General features: G+C 42.9%; 1 protein-coding gene across 1 annotated transcript; it reads right to left on the reverse strand.

Moving 5' to 3' along the window:
• Window positions 1–288: 288 nt before the first annotated feature.
• LOC149371597 (uncharacterized) lies at window positions 289–969 on the reverse strand. Its single transcript, XM_089580682.1, has one exon. The coding sequence runs from the start codon at window positions 967–969 to the stop codon at window positions 289–291; it is 681 nt and encodes a 226-aa protein (XP_089436808.1).
• Window positions 970–19,303: the final 18,334 nt, after the last annotated feature.

Consider the following 19,303-nt stretch of genomic DNA (forward strand, 5'->3'; position numbering starts at 1 on the left):
AGACCATTATAATTGTAACCAGGAAGTAAAACGTGATCATTGTTAGTGGTCAACCAAGTCTCTGTAAACAAGATTGCATCAAATTTTACTTTTAAAGATTCAAAGAACAAGTTGATACAGTCGCCCTTATTTTTCATGCTACGAACATTAAAATGAACTGCAGAAAATCTAGTTCTCTCTGAGCAATAGGTTAAGTTAAAGCTATGATTGTCATAATAACGACATGTTGGTGAGGAATACATGAGGAAAAAAAAAACAGCAACAGTTTTCTCATCAGCAAAACACACCTTAAGCAGTCATCTTGTCTAAATCAGACAGATCTCGGATCTTTAGCACATCACCCGTCTCATTCTTGCGCGCAAGCACTTTGCATCCGGAGGTCCAAACAAATTTCCAACCAACCTGCTTTTTGCGTGCAACAGCCGCCCCGAGCAACTTCTTGTTAGTCTGCGTGAGGTGCTCATTAACAAACACAGGATCTTTTTCATCGGAACCGAGTTTGTCGTTTGTAATCCTGTGTTTCCTAGCCTTCGAAAGAAAAGCATGTCGCTTCTCCCTTCTCACAAATCGAACTACGATATTGGTCTCATCAGACTTCTGAGTGGGAACCCTGTGACAGGTATCAATATCGCCCTCAGAGACAGGCTCTTCGATGAGCTCACCAATTTTCATCACTATGTCCTGGGGGCTTTCTGTTGAATTGACACCTTTTATCTCTAAATTATTCAGACGACTGTACTGCTCAAGTTCCTCAACTCTTTGCGTCAGTCGCCGGTTTTCCTTTCGCAGACTTTCATTGCATTTCAAGAGTTCGCTGACCTCTTGTCTGAGTGCTTTAACTTCGGAGCTAATCACTTTTGTTTCGTCACACGTGTCACTACAGAATTTGACGCTATCCTTCACGGAGCGCAGTTCGTGCCTCATTTCTCGTTTAAAATCCTCAAGTGCTTTCATGACTTCCTTCGTCATGCTTGAGGATTACAAGGTTACAATTTTAACGAACAAAGGTGAAATCAGGTTCAAGTTTGGCAGCAGTACGCAGAGTAGCGTCAAAAGACGACCTACAGAAGTAAATCGCTTACCTGCAAAGGCAGTAGAATTTAGAGCGATGCGTACGATGTGCGCACTGCTGCCAAACTGAAGAGCAGATCGATGTGGCTTCTCTTTTAAAGGCGGTCGTTGGCGGTAATCCCACGTAGACAGATCCCAGCAGGCAAAGCTGCGATACGCCTATCACTACAGTGATACGGTGGTGCCCGTGCGAAGACAATATGCCGCCAAGGTCAAGCTTCTCGGCAGATGAACGGCGCCGTAGTTGATCCTGCAAAGGCAGTAGAATTTAGAGCGATGCGTACGATGTGCGCACTGCTGCCAAACTGAAGAGCAGATCGATGTGGCTTCTCTTTTAAAGGCGGTCGTTGGCGGTAATCCCACGTAGACAGATCCCAGCAGGCAAAGCTGCGATACGCCTATCACTACAGTGATACGGTGGTGCCCGTGCGAAGACAATATGCCGCCAAGGTCAAGCTTCTCGGCAGATGAACGGCGCCGTAGTTGATCCTGCAAAGGCAGTAGAATTTAGAGCGATGCGTACGATGTGCGCACTGCTGCCAAACATCCGAAAGCTCGCGTCTGAAAGGTAATACTTATAATGTGTGGCGTTTCAATAGTGAGTGATGCTGTGCGAATAAAATGAAAATAAAATAGAAGGAAAGAACAAACAACAGCGAATCTCAGCATTTTGTGTAATTTCTACACCAAACCCCCGGAGATCTCTTATAGAGCTGGAACAAGCAAAGCGTTTTCACACACAGAAAAGAAGACCATATTTTCATGACAAGCAGAGGAGCACCAGTAGAAAACTTGTAACGCAGCGGGCTCGCAAACAAGATGTCTCGCTCCGACAGAGCCGCACAGTAAGGCTTGGCAAAGTGCAGGTTTACTTGGAAGGATAGAAAAAGCCATGAGGCTCATTGATTCGTAACAAAGCCAACGTTCTCTGCGCCATTTTACTCTGATATGCGCGTAAGAGTTGCATCTGTTCAAAAGCTTATTCAGGCGCGGCAGCAACGCAATGTTTACCAAACGGTTTATTTTTCCTTACAGCCAACCTTACGCGAGAGCCTTCACCTAGAGCAGCCAGGCGGCTACGACAAGAGCCTGTCCGGGCTCCCAGGACTTTGTGTGCGCCACAGGCCCGTTGGGCGTCCTCGTAAATCCATAAAGCTCGCGAGCTAACCTCGTTTCCGCTATATGCCTTAATCTCCACCCATTATCTCCCAAAAACATGCGCGCGTTGTTCCTTGGAGCCCACACGAATGGCGTAATGCCCCCGTCTTCGCAAACGTCGGCTGCATGCGACGTCACAATTACGCACGTGAATGCACCCGCGATATGTCGAGATGGGACTTAAGCACAGCTCTTAAAATATGCGCCAAGAAAATCTGCGCCCTGTCCAAGTGTTCAAAACCTGGCAAGCGTCTATTTCGAAGCTCTACTTGATCTCTGTATTAAGAGCGCAATCCGTTTTGGAGTTGTATCGTACAGCCTGCAGCATGTGTCAAGATCTATGTGTCCTCTAGGAGATCTTCCCCGAGCGGGAAAGAATCTGACGCCCCCTCTCTCACTCCTCATATCTAGCAGAAAATCGCAAATTGTACGTGCTAGTTAAGGTTAATGAATTCTATGGGGTCGACACAGTTTCTAAGCTTTATTCAGTTACCTCTCTATTGCGTGGAGCGCTAACCTCGGCCTTCAGTTGAGCCGTTGGCAGAATACATCATAAGAGAATTTATAGTTACAGTCTGGAACCATCTCGACACTGGTCCCTGGAATTCCGGAAGACCCCACAGTGCTGCCGATATGCAGAAACGGAACATAAGGCGCTAAAAGCTAAAGAAGGCGTTCTTAAGAACGGTCTCAGCACTTTCTTAGCGTAATAAAATTGGACAAACTCAAATTTTCTCTCTGTTGAAAGAATATTGGAGCCCCGGACAGCTAATGGGTTGCCGTAATAAGTGGATCTACACGCACTTTTTATCGTTACTTCGTCGTGGAGTCGTGCAACATTTAATACGGGTGGTCGGCTGTTTACGTCGTGAATTGCCATGGCACACTTTTCTGTGCTTCTTCGAATGTAAAAAGATTCAGGTATGTCGATATCAGTAAGGCCCTAAAACTCTCGTTAATGTGGTACATTTTCCCGCTTTCCCATTTCAAATGGTTCCACTGGTAGTATTGAATGTTGATTGCAGCGTTGTGCTCCATGTTGTTTTGAAGTAGGGCAACAATCGGACTACCGCACTTTGTTAGCTAAGTTACTTTCTCTGTTAAACTCTACTTGACTAAACTGTTTCTCTCTTCCCGCATGACAAAGAGCATGACAATATGGCAAAGAGCGTGCTGTTTCAACGCGTGGCACGGCGCCGTCAGGCGAACCACGTGACAAACATGCTTGTCGCACCTGGTCTCGGTGATCTATCGGTGAAAGTTCGCACGATCACTTCCTTTGTGATTGTTACTCGGCATTTTTTGTAGTTGCGAATGAGTGAACACTTTCGATTGCTAGGAATTGAGGATTTGGATGGCTTCACTTCAATATTGGACCACAGAAAACTTCGACCTAGTACTGTGGTCCTCCATGATTACTTCACTGGCCATTCCCTTTGGATGTTATTACAGCTCTTTATTTCTCCTCTTGAAATTCTCTCCGTCACAGGAAAAGGAAATTACACTTATACGCTCCGAGCATGGCTTTGAGGGCTTTCTCAAATCTGTATATAAATCTAAGTTACCGTCTGATTAGGTGTCAACTCGAAGGCCAATCAATACGTGCTCGATTTCGAATATTTTCAATAGTGCCCGCATCGAACGGTTTCCATGCCAAACATATCCGCCCCATCTTCGCACCATCGCATGTCGCCAACTTCTTTCGTCACTATGCATGATTTCGCAAAGACGCCTTTTCGCTAATTCCCGCTGGCCGTCAGTGGAAACGAGGGCTACTTACTTTTGAAGCTTCGCCCGCACATCCGACTAATACACGCGTCAGCGCTGTTGCTGTTGACGAAAAGGTTCCTGCAGTCATATTTTTCTCCATGCTGCTCATGATACTTAGGCTTGCAACCGCATGTTTCGCATTTTTTAGGATCGTGATTTATTCCTGAGCAGTTTCATTTATTGACTTGGTACATGAAACTCAGGCTACGATGACTACTTTCTTTACGTCGTGTAACACAGCTCGGAAGATTCACCAACCAATTAAGAGCGATTTCTGGAAAGACACTGCGCTAGTATATGTTGCTCTCTGCATGTTCTTTGTTCTATTTAGCAGAATCTTTGGTTTATTTTTATCAGCTGTCAAAGTTTCAGTGAGCAAATATCGTTGTTTGTATAACTTCTCCTTGCGCTGATCAGCCGAAATACTCACGCTGTTACCGCCTATTGGTTAAACGCATGTAGCGACAGAGTCTTGGTCAAGCGTTTGCGGGGACCGCTGCTATTTCTCTGTTAAAATTACGAAATGCATAACCGACCAGCGAGGTGGACCGCTTCGGAGTCACTGCCACCTTCTAAATATGAGACAACAAGGAACCAATTTTTTTTTTGCCATTTGCGAAGTTCTTCAAATGAAACACCATGGTCTTTGTAAACTTAACGAATTTCCGTGTTTGGTAAGCTGTATAATTGAAATTAACAGCTCAGAACGCTTACGGGGATGAGCGACGAAAGCGCAACGACTGGTGTTCATGCAGTGCTCAGTGCCTCTCCGTCCGATATTCCCGCCTGTGTACGCTCTGCGCAGCTATTTTCAGGATGGAAAACAAACAAGCTCAAGCTGCTTTTCTGGCAAGGTACATAGTGAATATTTATTAATAAGTATTGCATATGATTTTTGATAACTGTTGAAAAGCTCCGATGTTGACAAATAAAGTGGATGTACTATTGTGCCGATCGATAAAAACGAACATTATTATCTTCTTTAGCATTTATGAGCCATCATTAATGGCTTACTATCAGTTTAAGCAAACAAGGAATGGGAATGAGAGGCTCGTTGTAAATATGACAGAAGCCAACAGCCACAGAAACCAAGGGGCACAGGGGATTTTTTTTAAATTCATTTATTTATTTTGTGCTGTTGATGAATTTAGAATATTACTGAATATGTCATCGCTTAAAGCTAATTGATTAGAAAAGCACAAGAAAAAACAACCACATGCCGCCGGTGGGATCCGAACCCACGACCTCCGAATTACGCGTCCCGTGCTCTACCTCTGAGCTACGGCGACGGCTGTCAAACCTTCTGCTTTCGGGGGTATTTATGTTTACAAGTAACCTAACCTTGAGAGTGTTCATCAGCGCCACCCACGTTCCTAAGCGGCGGACGCAGAACGACCTGAGTTACCGCAGGTGTGACGTAGAACGTCATCGAACGGAGAGGGTGGAAGCTGTGTGAGAACCCTCTTATGCTTCCCATGGCATCAAGGCTGCCAGAATTGAGGCCCTCGCTAAGCAATTAAGCAAACAAGGAAGGGGAATGAGGGGCTCGTTGTAAATATGACAGAAGCCAACAGCCACAGAAACCAAAGGGCACAGGGGATTTTTTTTTAAATTCATTTATTTATTTTGTGGTGTTGATGAATTTAGAATAGTACTGAATATGTCATCGCTTAAAGCTAATTGATTAGAAAAGCACAAGAAAAAACAACCACATGCCGCCGGTGGGATCCGAACCCACGACCTCCGAATTACGCGTCCGGTGCTCTACCTCTGAGCTACGGCGACGGCTGTCAAACCTTCTGCTTTCGGGGGTATTTATGTTTACAAGTAACCTAACCTTGAGAGTGTTCATCAGCGCCACCCACGTTCCTAAGCGGCGGATGCAGAACGTCCTGAGTTACCGCAGGTGTGACGTACGGTGGCTGTTGGCTTCTGTCATACTATCAGTTTAGTGCCACAGCGAGCCAATGTTTGTAATTTTCCTAGAGTCCTTATTACACAACAATATTTTTTGCGATTGCTAAAAGTACCATCATAAAGAAAATCCAAGCAACGTCTCAAGATGTACATTTTCAAGCTTCTACACTTGAGCCGACGGTGGCAAACTAATTCTATTAGTAAAGTTACTTTCTCCCTGTCCCTTTTCAATCGATTTCATATTCTTCCTCTAACAAGTATATTTTTGTTTGTCCTTGTTCTGCAAGCTTCTTCTACCACCTTTCTCTTCTTCATTGTAGTTCCAACGAAGATTATCAGGTCAGCGGTTTTTATTCACTGAATGAAACGTTTTTTTTTTAATCAGATAGAATTCTTTTTTATTTCTCACTCCTAGAGTTTTTGAATTTGAGTTGTCTTCCCTCCGATTTTCTTTCTGTATTCATCTCATTGAAATAATTTTTGTTTTCCTTTCTGTTATCTCTAAACCTCTATGGCCAGAGAGAGCACAGTAAATCCTTTTTCCGTCGTTTTCTTGTTATATCACAATAGAACTTCGGAACAACACATTTCTCTTTTGTTTGGTTGAGCATTAAATTTCACAGGCATCGTCTTCGTTTGCATTAACCCTTACTGCCATTGAGCTCCTTCTCGTTTATAAATAGGTCTGGCGCTCAGTCCAAGAGGTAGCTACATAGCGCCGATAAAAGTCGAATAAACACGAAATCGCATTCTGTGTCTGTAAATTACCCTGGAGAGATATATAGGCGGATATCAACGCGCATCAAAATTGGCAGCGATGACAGCATTTATCATACTGCTACTTTCTACATATTGTATTATGTAAAGCTGAATGAAAGACACGAGAATAATACGCCTCATTCTTCACGTGTTAAATCAGAATTAACGCGTAGTATGGTTCGGTGAAAGGCCAACGTTGCGCCTTAGTTTTCCGTAAATGATCCAGAAACTTACAATAAATATTTCTTAATGTCGCACTTTCAAACGAATGCAGCCAAGAACTCTTGAAACGGAAAGCTCCTAAACCAGGAAGTTGGTACTTTCACGCTCCACTTTGTGTGAGAGAACAAAATTTTAGATACAAAGCAAACCGTAATCATCAGGTAGCGCGTTTTGCCCATGCAATATTTTTTTTTGAAAAACATAGTATCATTCAGAGCATCACAAAGCCTGTCAGTGTTTTGAATTATATGCTGGATTCGATTCACGGTGAGATATCAACCTCCACTATTTTACTGCCTTCGAAATTACGCAGGCAACAACATACAATGGTACGAGGAAACTCATTAAGATGCATGGGCCTCTCACCGAGCGTCGAAATTCTTCTGATTAAGCTCCTTCAAAGGAGCTACCGCCAAAAAAAAATCGTTTAATGACGCTGCCGGAGCGCACATTCTCTTCGAATCCTCCCTTTAAGTCTGTTCTGGAGCGAACGTTTTAATACGGATGGCTAGGAATGAGAAGATTTGTATTTCAAGTGCAAATCATTGACTTACTCTTTTCGCTGCGTAACAATTAAAAGCATAGGTGGAGATGGATTAAAGAAAAGTTCAATAGGAGAAGCCGTCAATGCAAATGAAGTAGAAAATTGATGCACTCTTTTAATTGTTCAGATTGAAGGAGACAGTGCACCCTCGCGCAGTTCTCGTTAGTGAAATATTGGCACACGACAGATCCTGAAGAACGACAGATTTGTTACCTAATGAGTTCAGCTACCAAGTTGTAGAAAAACTTAATTCGGGATATTTCTTAACTCAGCGGTACGATCAACGTAATGCTTCACGCTGTCCACCACTGATGGTTTATGGGGATTTAACGTACCAAAGCGACTCATGCTATGAGGGACGCTGATATGAAGAGTTCCGAAAACATCGACCACCTGGGGTTGTTTAACGTTCCTTGTCATCACGCAGTACACGATCCTCTAGAATTTCGCCTCAATTGAAATTTTTCTGCCGCTGCCGGGATCGAACCCGTGTCTTTCGGGGCGGCAGCGGACCGGCATAACCAGTGAGAAAACACGGCGGCCATCACCCGCAGTGAATATCACCACAATCCGAATTTGTCTGTATAATATCGATCGGCTATCAAAGAACAGTTGTTTGCCGCAGCGCCTATTGTAGCTTTTGATGTTTGTGGGGTCTAAAAAACACCGATACGAGCAAGCTGGTGTATACTGTTTATGTTGCACATTTTTTGGCCAATACGAGCCCTGTAAGGAAACTTGTAGCTTGCAAATTTTGGCATAGAAATGAAGTGGAAATTGAAGAGGGTTGCGTGTTATTGGCAGGGTAAGGAATATTATTACTATGTGAGTGATAAATTGTACTCTATTGTGTCGCAAAAAAACAAAAACGAAGTAATAAATTACATTATATATATACTTTACACTCAGCTAACAATAGCGCAATCGAAATCTCTGATAATATATTGCAAATAGTATACATGGCGTTTAACTTAAGATGTTTTGCAATTTTTAAAAAATAGGTTTTTCGAGTTGGAAAAGCGCTTTCTTCGGCATAGCATTTTCAGTGGTATTAGAACATCAAAATACAGCTAAGACGCACTAACTACTCGCTTGGTTAACTAATCTTGAATAGCTAAGCTTTTAACTATGTCTATTAAGCTCCATAATTATTGAGATACGTCTAGCCCACCATTAGTAATATCCATATCAGTTTTTGGAATTTCGAAAAGGCCATTACCCTTGGCGCTGTGGTCAAACAAATTTTGGCTTCATCAACAAGGTAACTGCAATGGACAAGTTGCTTTGCTTGTTATCTTCTCGAAAGTGGATGCATTCTGGCGCTATACAGCCAAAATTTCTTTGACCACAGCGCCGAAGGTGATCTGGTTATAGAAATTCTACAAAGCCGTACGGATGGTACATACAATGGGCTACACGTCTCTCAATAATTAAGTAGCTCAACAGCAATAGTTGAGATGTTAGCTACCCACAATTATTTAACCGGCTTGCCATTTCTCTGATGGATTACAGCTTTTACACCGCTATGCCGAAAAGGCTGTCTTCTCACTCAGACAGCGTATTTTTAATATTGCAGAAAATCTGAGGTGACACGCCCTGTATATCCTCCTAGGCCAGTAACGCATCCGAGTGCTGATACCCGGGTGTACACTTAGCGGATTTTCGATTGGAGGTGTTTTAAGAGCGTTAGCGCTTACTACTTACATCAATTATTGAATAAAATTGCGCAAATGGATTGACGAAGAAAACGCAAGAGGCGCGAGGACAGAAGAGAGCGCAATAAATGGAATCAATTATCAGAGGCATGTCAGGCAACCCATGCGCACTCAACCAGCAAAAGAAAACACAACTGCCAAGCTAGGAGGCACACAGCCCCTATCTCATCTTAATGAGCAAACCAAACCAAAGGAGATACCACAGAAAAAAACAACCGCTGCGCCAAGACGGCTGCAGAAGAGAAGAAGGCTAGGCCAAGCCTTGGAACGCATACTAACACATGCGACATTGCGCCGCTCAGTCCCGTCCTCGCGCTTCTTGCGTATTCTTCTTCTTAAATCCCTTCGCGCAATTTTATTCCTTTAATTGATGTGATGAACCAACTCGCCCAGACGAAAGTGCCTATTTTCTTACTACTTACGTTTGTCAAGGACGCGTCTGTCTGTAATGAAGGTCGAATTGACATAACACTTAACACGTGACCAAACAATATCACATAGCAACGCGTACGGTCTCAGTTGATACCTATGCTTTCGATCTTTTATACATATTTGCCAGTATAGCGGCCATCAAAGTGACCCCCCCACTCCCCCGGCACCACCATTTGCGTAAAATTTGGGGGCTGCTCGTTTGACGCAGAATGTTCGAAGTGGCGTGAAATGACTTCAAAGGTTTCTGAGGATAAAACTACTAACTAGAATGAAGCCGAAGATATATGTGGTATTCGCACCTAAGACCTTTCCGCCCACAAACCATGCATTTCGAGGAGCTTCAGACGGCCGTACTGTTTGGCGGAGGGGTTTAGGTATGTCAAACAATTCGTCGTGTTGTGATGCAGTGGTTTATTAAAATTATTAACTGTTGTAACGAGTATATATACCGTATAAGTCGAAGATAGCTGTAATTCGCAATAGTTGTGCAAAATTCATGAGGTAGATGGCACTGTTTGTGTTTTAGAAGGGATGTTTCTGGATAGGAAACACCCGATGATGTTTGGATTTGGTCTTATCCACGTTTGCTGAGCCCACCACTGTCATCACTTCAAGCTACCGTAGTTAACGCTCTTAAGCATAACACTGAGGCAGTGTTGGCGGAGAATTTTCTACACAGAAGATTTTTTTCCTGTTTCTTTAGATTTTTTTACTCTTTCATATGTGCCCTATTGTAAATAAATGTTGTGCAGAAAATCAGTTCTTGCTTCGGAACTAAGACACCAACGGCTAAAAGTCAGCATTCCACTAGTATTGCTTTTGAAACATGTGTGTCTACAGGCATTTGTTAGTGAAGTAGTGGTATTATATCAGCTTACTAGTGACGAGACAATTCTCAATCTATGTCAAAAAAATTGTTCTTAATAAACAATACCGTTTTGTCAGTGGGGCTATGTTGATTTCGGTCCTCTCACATGTGAGAAGGCTAGATCGTTATTTCTGCCCATTCTAAGGATTTCTGCTATGAAGGTATACAAATGGGCCCGCCACCAGATAACAAAATAGAACCTCACGGCGTTTGTGTTCAATGCAGCACAATCAGGCGATCAGGCACTACCACTTTTTTTTTCCAACAAACATGTGGCGCGATTGACCGAGATGCGGGCTGAGACCAAGATGACCTAACGCCGCCTTTATTCTTAATGCTTCTCTGAAACTGCCTGGAACCACACGTAGTCCGTCACATGCATAAAAAATAGATAAAAATATTTGTTGCTGCTCTATCAGCAATCAATCGCTTCGTTTCCAGGTTAAGTACAGCGGACCTACTTTTTTTCCATTTTTTTTTCTGAAGCTGGAGCGAATTTCTTCTTCGTGCTTTCTTAATAAGGTTTCTAATACAGTACCTCTAATGCCATTGGATTTGAGGCAGTAAAACTCTGAATAGCTACCTTTTCTTAATTTTCTCTCGCAGCAAGAACACAACCTCCTAAAATTTATTTCTCACGTAACGTCATTTATTTTTTGCGCGCTTGCTTGCTGCTTAACTGGATGCTAGCTTGGGCGCCCAACCCCAGCGCAGTGGAAGAGTGACTACGGATCGGGACCGGTTGGTGGGTTCAATGTCAGCCTCAGCGGCTGCATTTTGATGAAGGCGGAGTGGGGGAACACACGGACAATATTGCGGACAATAAGGGACCCAAGGCCGCAGAATTTATTCCGCAGCCCTACACGTGTGGCTGTTTCATAGACGCCAGTGTTTATTGTTCGTAAATGTACTCAGGAAACCTGCGCGCTTGAGCGAAGCCGTGCCTTACTTCTGAAGAGAGGGGATTCCGGGTCTCCCGTAGAACACTTGTTTCCTCAGTGAGGACGCGGGTGCTGCCTACGTGCGCCGACAAGCTCACCACTATGTCTGGTTGTAACGAGCATAATGCGCATCCTGGGGTTCGTTCTTATACGATATTCGGGGCCCTGTACACTTATGACGAGAAACATATTTGTAGCTGCCTATGTCTACCCCGTTGCCAACATCTGTCACTATGCATCGTGAAGACAAAAAAAAATCTCTTCAACGCAGAAAATCGTCCTTCAATTACGCATGCATGCAGGGCAAATATGAGTTCGGCACCACCCGTTTATCTTTAAGGGCAGATACAGCCCTTATGGCTGCTAACTTTATAGTAAAGTGTTAGTTTCATTCCGGCATTTCGGAAAATGCTTTTGCGATATCTATAACATCAGGACGAAAAACCTCTAGTTTTTTAAATGTTTTTGACACTTGCTAAGCTGAGCGCTTGTATACGCCACCTTCTAATGTCAAAATGGCAGCTGTTGGTAAGAACAGTATGCTGTGCGATGCATTTGTTCTTCATACTCGAGACGTCAAACTGTAACCGCACTCACGACGTCGCTAAATCTGCCATCACAAGCCTAGAGCAGCAAGTTCATCCATCATTTTTTTTTATATGCACACTACCAAGGCAACATCCTGTTTTCATCTCAACATATATTACCAGCGTATATCACATTAGGTCGTGCTGGCCATATCGATATCATGAGGCCCGTTTTCGCTAGGATGAAAAAACACCTGTGCTCACCTTTTGTTCTCTCTAGAAAAGAGTGAAACTCACTCACTTCTAGTACTACCTTGATTCTTCCTTTGTCATCTTTTCAATGTTCTCCGTTATGAGAAGAAAACGCTTACTATCAATACGCGGGGAACCACGAAGCTGTCTTGTTGAACAGAGTTAAAAAGGTGGACATGGAAACCATTCAGTCCATGGCTCACTCTTTCACCCAGTAGCCTGGAATTCGCCGAGAAGCGGCCCGTACCGGAACAGCGGATTGCAACACGACTGAGAGTGCACCCCCTTTTATGACTACCAATTACCACACGCGCAGTGGCAGACGTACGAATGCGCTAAGTAGCCTCCGCTTCCAGACGCTTGATGTTTCTTCATTACATGCTCTCGCTATGGGAGGCGTGCTCTAGGGAGCCCAAAATACGTCTTGGGTAAGCCATGGCGCTGCCGGCGCGTAGTCGACCGCAGTAAACCGGCTTGCTTTTCCCTACCTCTGCGCCTCGAGAGAAGACCCGGCGAAGAGAGAAAAGAGAGAAAGGGAAAGTGGTCACCGGAGCAGGGGCCGGCATACAAAGAATAAAGGTACCTGGTACCGAGACTCCAAGTTACACACCTCACCGTCTCAGCTTTCATCGCCTGCGCGAATACATATATAATCTGGTAACGTGTTTTCTTTCCTCTTGCGAAACAATCTAAACAGTGTAGAAATCTAAGCAGTGCTGTTTGCGCTTCGATTTTTCGCGTACTTGAGTAGCGCCAATAGCAGCAGAGGTGGTTATGTGCTCCAAGGTCTCGCACCCGTCCACGAAACTGAGAGACAGGGATTCGAGGCAGTAAGTATAAGTTTTGCTGTAAATTATGCTGTAAGATATATAGCAGGACCGAGTTGACAAGCTAGCAACATCAGAGTGGAGTCGAAGGTTGATTCCAATAAGACCTCAGTAGTAGGAGGCCCAGAGGAAAATATTAATGGAATGATAAAAACGGAGGCACTCGAAACCGATTCAGTGCAGTCACCAGCTAGCTGTGCAGGACCTTGAAGTTCTAAGAAGCTAGTTTTTTTTTGCCTCTCGAAGCTCCAAAATATCGACCACAAATTTCACTATCCTCTTCATAAGCAATACTGTGGAGAAAAGTTTTACATATTCTAAGGAGCGTAGAATATGTAAAGGTTTTTCGCACAGTATTCCCTCCTTTAGTGTTATATATTTCGCAACTCACTAGCAGTCACAACACAGTATATAATAAAATGGGAGGTTTATCAAAATATTTTGTCGAAAAATGCTAGCGCCACAATCACCCTGGATGTTAAGGAATGGCAGAACGTACAGAGTTATTACACCGGACCGCACTTGCGCTGAAGCATATTGACAGACCTTATTTCACAATATTTAAAAAGTGCGTGAGATCTTTACTTCCATCGCTCATTAAGTAGCAGCATACTCTTCATTCCCTCTTGCCCGTATACTCGCCCAACTTTTTCAGTAACTCGCAACAAGCAACATAAAAGGTCCCTTCCACCAAAGCGTGGCGGAGAACGAGAAAGCAGCCAAATTTATATTTCACATCTCCACAAAGCGCTTCTCAAATAAATGTCCCGCTACATAACGGTACTAGTCACCAATCGACCATGCCTTGCTTAGTTTACAAACTTTGACACATAGGTTAGCGAGTCATCTGCCGTTTTGCCACAGTGAAGCACTTACCGAATAGCTGTCGAAAAATAAAATGATCATTAATGCCGCAACCGCGCTGATGTAATTCGACGGCGCAGTGCAACACCATCTATTCAGCAGAAACACGACCTAACCTTAGCTTCCGCAAAAGACTGCTTTTTAAACGGGTGCATTCCTTGTTACCTGAACTTCTCTTTTCCCATCGCGCTCTTCACCGATTTTTACTTTTATACGCCATTATTATTGCTAAAACAAACATATCATTAAGCTTTCTTCCCATAAAGCGATTTGCGGTTTACGGAGCTCGGTGAGTGCGGAATCAGCATGCCACAGGGCTCTTCGCGCAAAATTCGTTCTCTTTCATCAAAAAGCGTTGTCGTTGAGTATGTGCGCTCTTTATCTCACCTTTATAAAAAAAATATCTCATTTCCTCTTCTTCTAAAGAAGCTGCTTTTGGAGCTATAACGTGAGCGTTCCTTTTTGCCGCAGGTTTATTTTTTTTCTTCTTCTCATCTGTTGTAAGCCAGTTACCTTTTTCTGCATTTCTTATTTTTCTTCTTCTGGCCTTCAGCTGCCTTGCTAAAATTTTCAGCGCGACTAGAAAATAAATGCATCACTTTAAGGACTGTTGATGTTTTAATTGAAACTGCATTAGGAATCACTCCTTATTTTAGCGAACAAAATAAGCATTCAAATGATCTACGCCGAATAAAAACCCTCGTCACATGAGTGTACACCACCCGCTATTTTTCTTGCACAGTTGTTTCCGCCACACCCATAGCGCTATGACTACAGGTAGCACCACGACACGGATTGTGCACAACGAATGCATAGAGGAAGAAAGTCTGCACTTTCTACTGCTTTCTTTCATCCGCAGGTATTCTTGGCAGAGGAGCAGAGATCAAGAATCAGGCAAAAATTTAGAATTGAAAAAGTAAGTGGTTGAATTCTTCTTTCTTCTATTTGAATTCTACACGCAGAAAAATTACAGCGTCAGTTAGGCGTGTCCCGATGCAGCCGTCTCATTAGTTACTGTGGAATGATTTGCATTGTTTTTTAGTACCAAAGTGTGTCACGCCTATGCAGTCCTAAACCAGCAGCAGCGTAATTTTTTTCAGAATTCATCGTGAAATGTACGTTACACATACTGCGGTTGATGCTTAGAGAGCGCGTGAACACTAAACGCCTTGAAACGCATTCGGCTCCTTCATATGTTATGCCGCGGATATCAGATTATCTCTGGGATGATTTAGCGGCACAGCGGAATATTTATTTTATTATTTACAGGTACCTTACAGGCCTCCAGGGAGGCATGGAGTAAGGGGGGAACAATATATATGTGCAACAGTAGCTAGAAGAAACCAAAAATGCGTAGAAACAAACACTGTTACATTCTAAAAGCTGATTACAAATTATCACGACAGTACAAAATACATGCAGAAAAACATTGAATAAAAAAATAGAATATAAATACGACATAATAGTAACGGGAAAAAAAAGAACATGAGCAAATACACAGGAAGGCAAATGGGCTGATAAACAGGGTGTGACAAAAAAAAACAAAAAAAAAACAGGTATGACTCGGGCAAAGAAAACGTGCTATGTGTTATCTATATAATGTTTGACCAGATGATTATGAAACGTGCCGTGGTTGCGCTGCGATGCAATGCAGTTTGGAAGATCATTCCATAGACATATAGCACGTGGGAGCGGAGAAAAGTTAAAGGCGTGAGTACTGCCATAAATGCGCTTGTAGTTGAGGTTATTGTGCGTTCTGGTTGATGAATAAGAGGGTCGCTGCAGGTGCGATGAAGGTGACTGAGTGGCATGGATTAATTTGTGAAACAGAGATAAAAGGGCTATGTCTCGACGAGTTCTTAATGGAAGGAGAGAAAGTTCCAGCTTTATTTGGGTAACGCATGATTGAAAACTATAATTTCGTGAAATAAATCGACTAGCCCTATTTTGGATTGATTCTAGCATGTCAATTAAGTACTTTTGGTGAGGAGACCAGATGGAAGACGCATACTCGAGCTGAGATCTAACAAAAGTTAAATAGGCTTGTTTACGCACATTAGCAGTAGTGCTTTGTAAGTTGCGGCGCAGGAAACCTAATGATCGTGAAGCATTGGCAGCAATGGTGGTTATGTGAGCAGTCCAAGAAAGTTTCAGCCACATATCGGTGAGTGCTTCTGTAAGAAATGTGCCTGGCCTGAAAAACGCAACGTACATGAGGGTGATTGAAGCTAATTTCGTCGTGAAGGAGAGTTCAAAAGTTTAAAGCTTATTTTGTTCTCCTTTTAGGGATGATTGGAACAGCATGTAGGTAACACCTCTAAGTGCGGCGATCCGGACGACATTAGGTGACAAGGTTTCAGCCACAGGCGCGCGCGCTTAGTGTAAACACTGCGCGATCATTTCAATGCACACGTTCGATGCACTGTTCCAGGGTTTGCGACGGTGGCATTATCGCCAAGCGTAAAAAGTACGATGGCATTTTATTGGCCCCAGTGACAGTGCAAGCGCGACGGAAGAAAGGTAGCAGTGAATCCTCGTCACACTCTGCTGAAACGAAAGAGTGTAAGGTGTCGCTCTAAAACCATCGGCTCTACAATGTAAAACGAACTTCAAAATCCTCAGTGCTTGCACTTCGCGAAATGCGCCCAGACATCGCCCAACTGTGTGTGAATTTGAAAACGACTTGAAAGAACTTGAAGAAACTTTGTACTGTTCGCTTAAGCGAAAGATAGCTGAATTTTAAAGAGCGTGCAGGCGACCATCATGGTTGCTCATTGAAGTATGCAATTAAACTCACTTTGTTATTATGCACATTGTAGCTCTCTTGACAGCGATTCATCTGTGCTGAGAAAAAGAGTGCGCCTTAGAACAGTACTGGCTAGCCTGTTGCCTTCTTGTAGTCCTGTCAATTTTTTTCCTTCTATCTTTCTATCAGACTTCCTGCCTTTATTCTTTTCTTTATGGTGCGTTACTGGAACTAACAATCAGAAATGATATCCGCTCTTCTTTTTTGTGAGCTTACAAAAAAAAATGCAAAACAATTTTTTCCTGGTCATGGGTGACTGCATACCGACTTCCACTTAATTTCTGGTGCGTACCTTTCAGTACACTGCTCACGTGCGCACAAGCAGGCAAAAAGCGCCAGAGGTCCCACAGATATGTTCCTGCGCAGAAAAGGCCACACGTTGGCGTTTCCTAGAAATATGCCACATTTAAGAGTGTTCTACTGGGGCGCTATAGCCAAATATTGTGTGGAAGCAAGCCTTGTGAATGTAAATTTTGTTTATTTTCATGCGGCTCCATCAAATTGCAAGAACGCTGAAGAAACCCTTGTATCCTTCTACCCTTTCACCAAGGCTTCGAGAGCCGGTATGCTGCACTAAGGACTAAGGACTAAGCCTGGCGGAATTACCCAAGTGCGCACGCGATGTTCCCAGTGCTATTCAATACTGAGTTCTTGGTATTTCACTTCATTACAGCCTGCAAGCCGCAGCGTGCAGTCTATCAAAAATAGCTGCAGAAAATGCACATTCTTTCTCTACACTCGTTGTATGTCTTTTTCTTGTTGACCATTCATTTTCTTAGTTTATATAACTTCCATTTTAATCCGTTCACAAAGCACCATCTTGTGGAACACATTCGGTCGAGAACGCGGGGATAACAACAACGCATGTTAACCAACGATGTTTTAAAAGGAAATTTTTACTCGTCGATAGCCTTGAGCACCCAGCTCTATTGCAGTTTCATAAATCTGCGCCCCGAGACTTCGCATAACGCACTTCGCCGTACTCTCGAAACCAGTTTTCAAACCTGCTTCAAATGTGTCCGGCATAATTTAGTTACATTAGCGCACGTTCAATAGTTATACTATGAACATATTGGAGAGTTTGACGCCTCCTGCAGACGACTGAGCACGCAGAAAACTTTCTTCAGCGTGGTGCGATAACCCTTGTAAATTATGCTGTTTCAGCTCCTTACCTTTTCTCTGAAACGCAGTTCGCCTGTTCTAGTCAACTTTCATTTCTTTAAGTGTTCGAGTTTTACAGTGACACATCACAGATTTATATTAGCACACCAGTGTAATAAGGGTCTACAAAATGTTCAAAACAAAAAAAAAAGATGGGACAGCGAGCCCACGATATGCGTTTGTATATGTGAAGAACCGTAATTTAGAGAAGGTATTAAAATATTGAAACTTGTCTGTCTGTTTTTTCTTTATTAGAGCACCTCTTTAGCACTGACGAGGACAGTACTCTCTAGCAAAAACCATAAGATATATGCCTTTTTAGAGGTGTTAAGATGCTTGTTTTCTTTGATATCCTGGTGTATTTCACGTTTTTTAAAGGTGTATCGAAACATACTAAATGCTCAGTTGCGAGCAGCTTAAACTTGGCACTACAACAACCCTTTCAATGATACACTTAAAGAGCGCGAAGAAAACCTGTGGAAAATTTTCAGTCGTGCTTTAAACGGCAAAAGCAAAAGAAACATTTCTGTGCTGAACAAAAGTAATAAAATAGTTACTTCGGTTCCCCTAACTGAGTAGAATAATAAAATGTTAGTCAACGTAGCAAAGCCGGAACTGGACAACTCGCCTGGAGTTTTTCACCACTGCGAATATAACGAGACACTATTTACTTCTGCGCATTACGAATAAAACAGATATCTGTCGTACTTGCATATATTTCAAAAAACGCCAACTCCACAGATGTCGCAGGTTTTCAAATAAATATATGATTGATATCATCGGGACATGTCTAGCACATATATGCAATAGCTCTCTCGGATCTGGTTATTTCCTCGATGAGATGAAAATCGTGAAAGTTTCAGTTTATTTTAAAGGTGGTGATAAAAATGTGTTGATAACTATCGACCAGTGTCACTACTTCCTCTATGTTCTAGCGGTTTCGAGAAGATTATTCTTAAGAGCTTTACTGGCTTATTTGCAAACCATTAGATGCTTTCAGACAATCGGCATGGGTTTTCCTAAGCGGTCCACGGAAATAACATTAATAACTAAGAAGGAACCGAAAAAAGTATGACTGAAGAAAATAAGCTTAACCTTGTCATATTCATTCACAAAAAGTGAAGCGTTTCCTGGCTTTAGCCATGCAGTAATGTTAAACAAGCTGTCCGCTTATGGCATCGGCTGCGTTGGGTTCCGTATGATTTCTTTTTAATAGTCAACAGTGTCTCTCCGTCGGTCATAATAACTCATACTACAGGTTATTAACTTCCGGTGTGTCCCAGGCAAATATTCTGGCACCCTTTGTTTTCAATGTTTATGTCAACGATGTTGTACTCAAAGGAGCCAGTGCACGCTTTGTCCTCTACGACGATGATACGAACAGATTTCTTTGTAGCAGTGATGTAAGCGAAGTAGTAAAAAAATCCAGGAAAGAATTTTCAATGATTTTGGATTGGTCTTCTTGTAGC

The sequence above is a fragment of the Amblyomma mixtum genome, chromosome 1, assembly GCF_055824585.1.
Source record: "Amblyomma mixtum isolate Tamu chromosome 1, ASM5582458v1, whole genome shotgun sequence".
NCBI classification, from domain to species: domain Eukaryota; kingdom Metazoa; phylum Arthropoda; class Arachnida; order Ixodida; family Ixodidae; genus Amblyomma; species Amblyomma mixtum.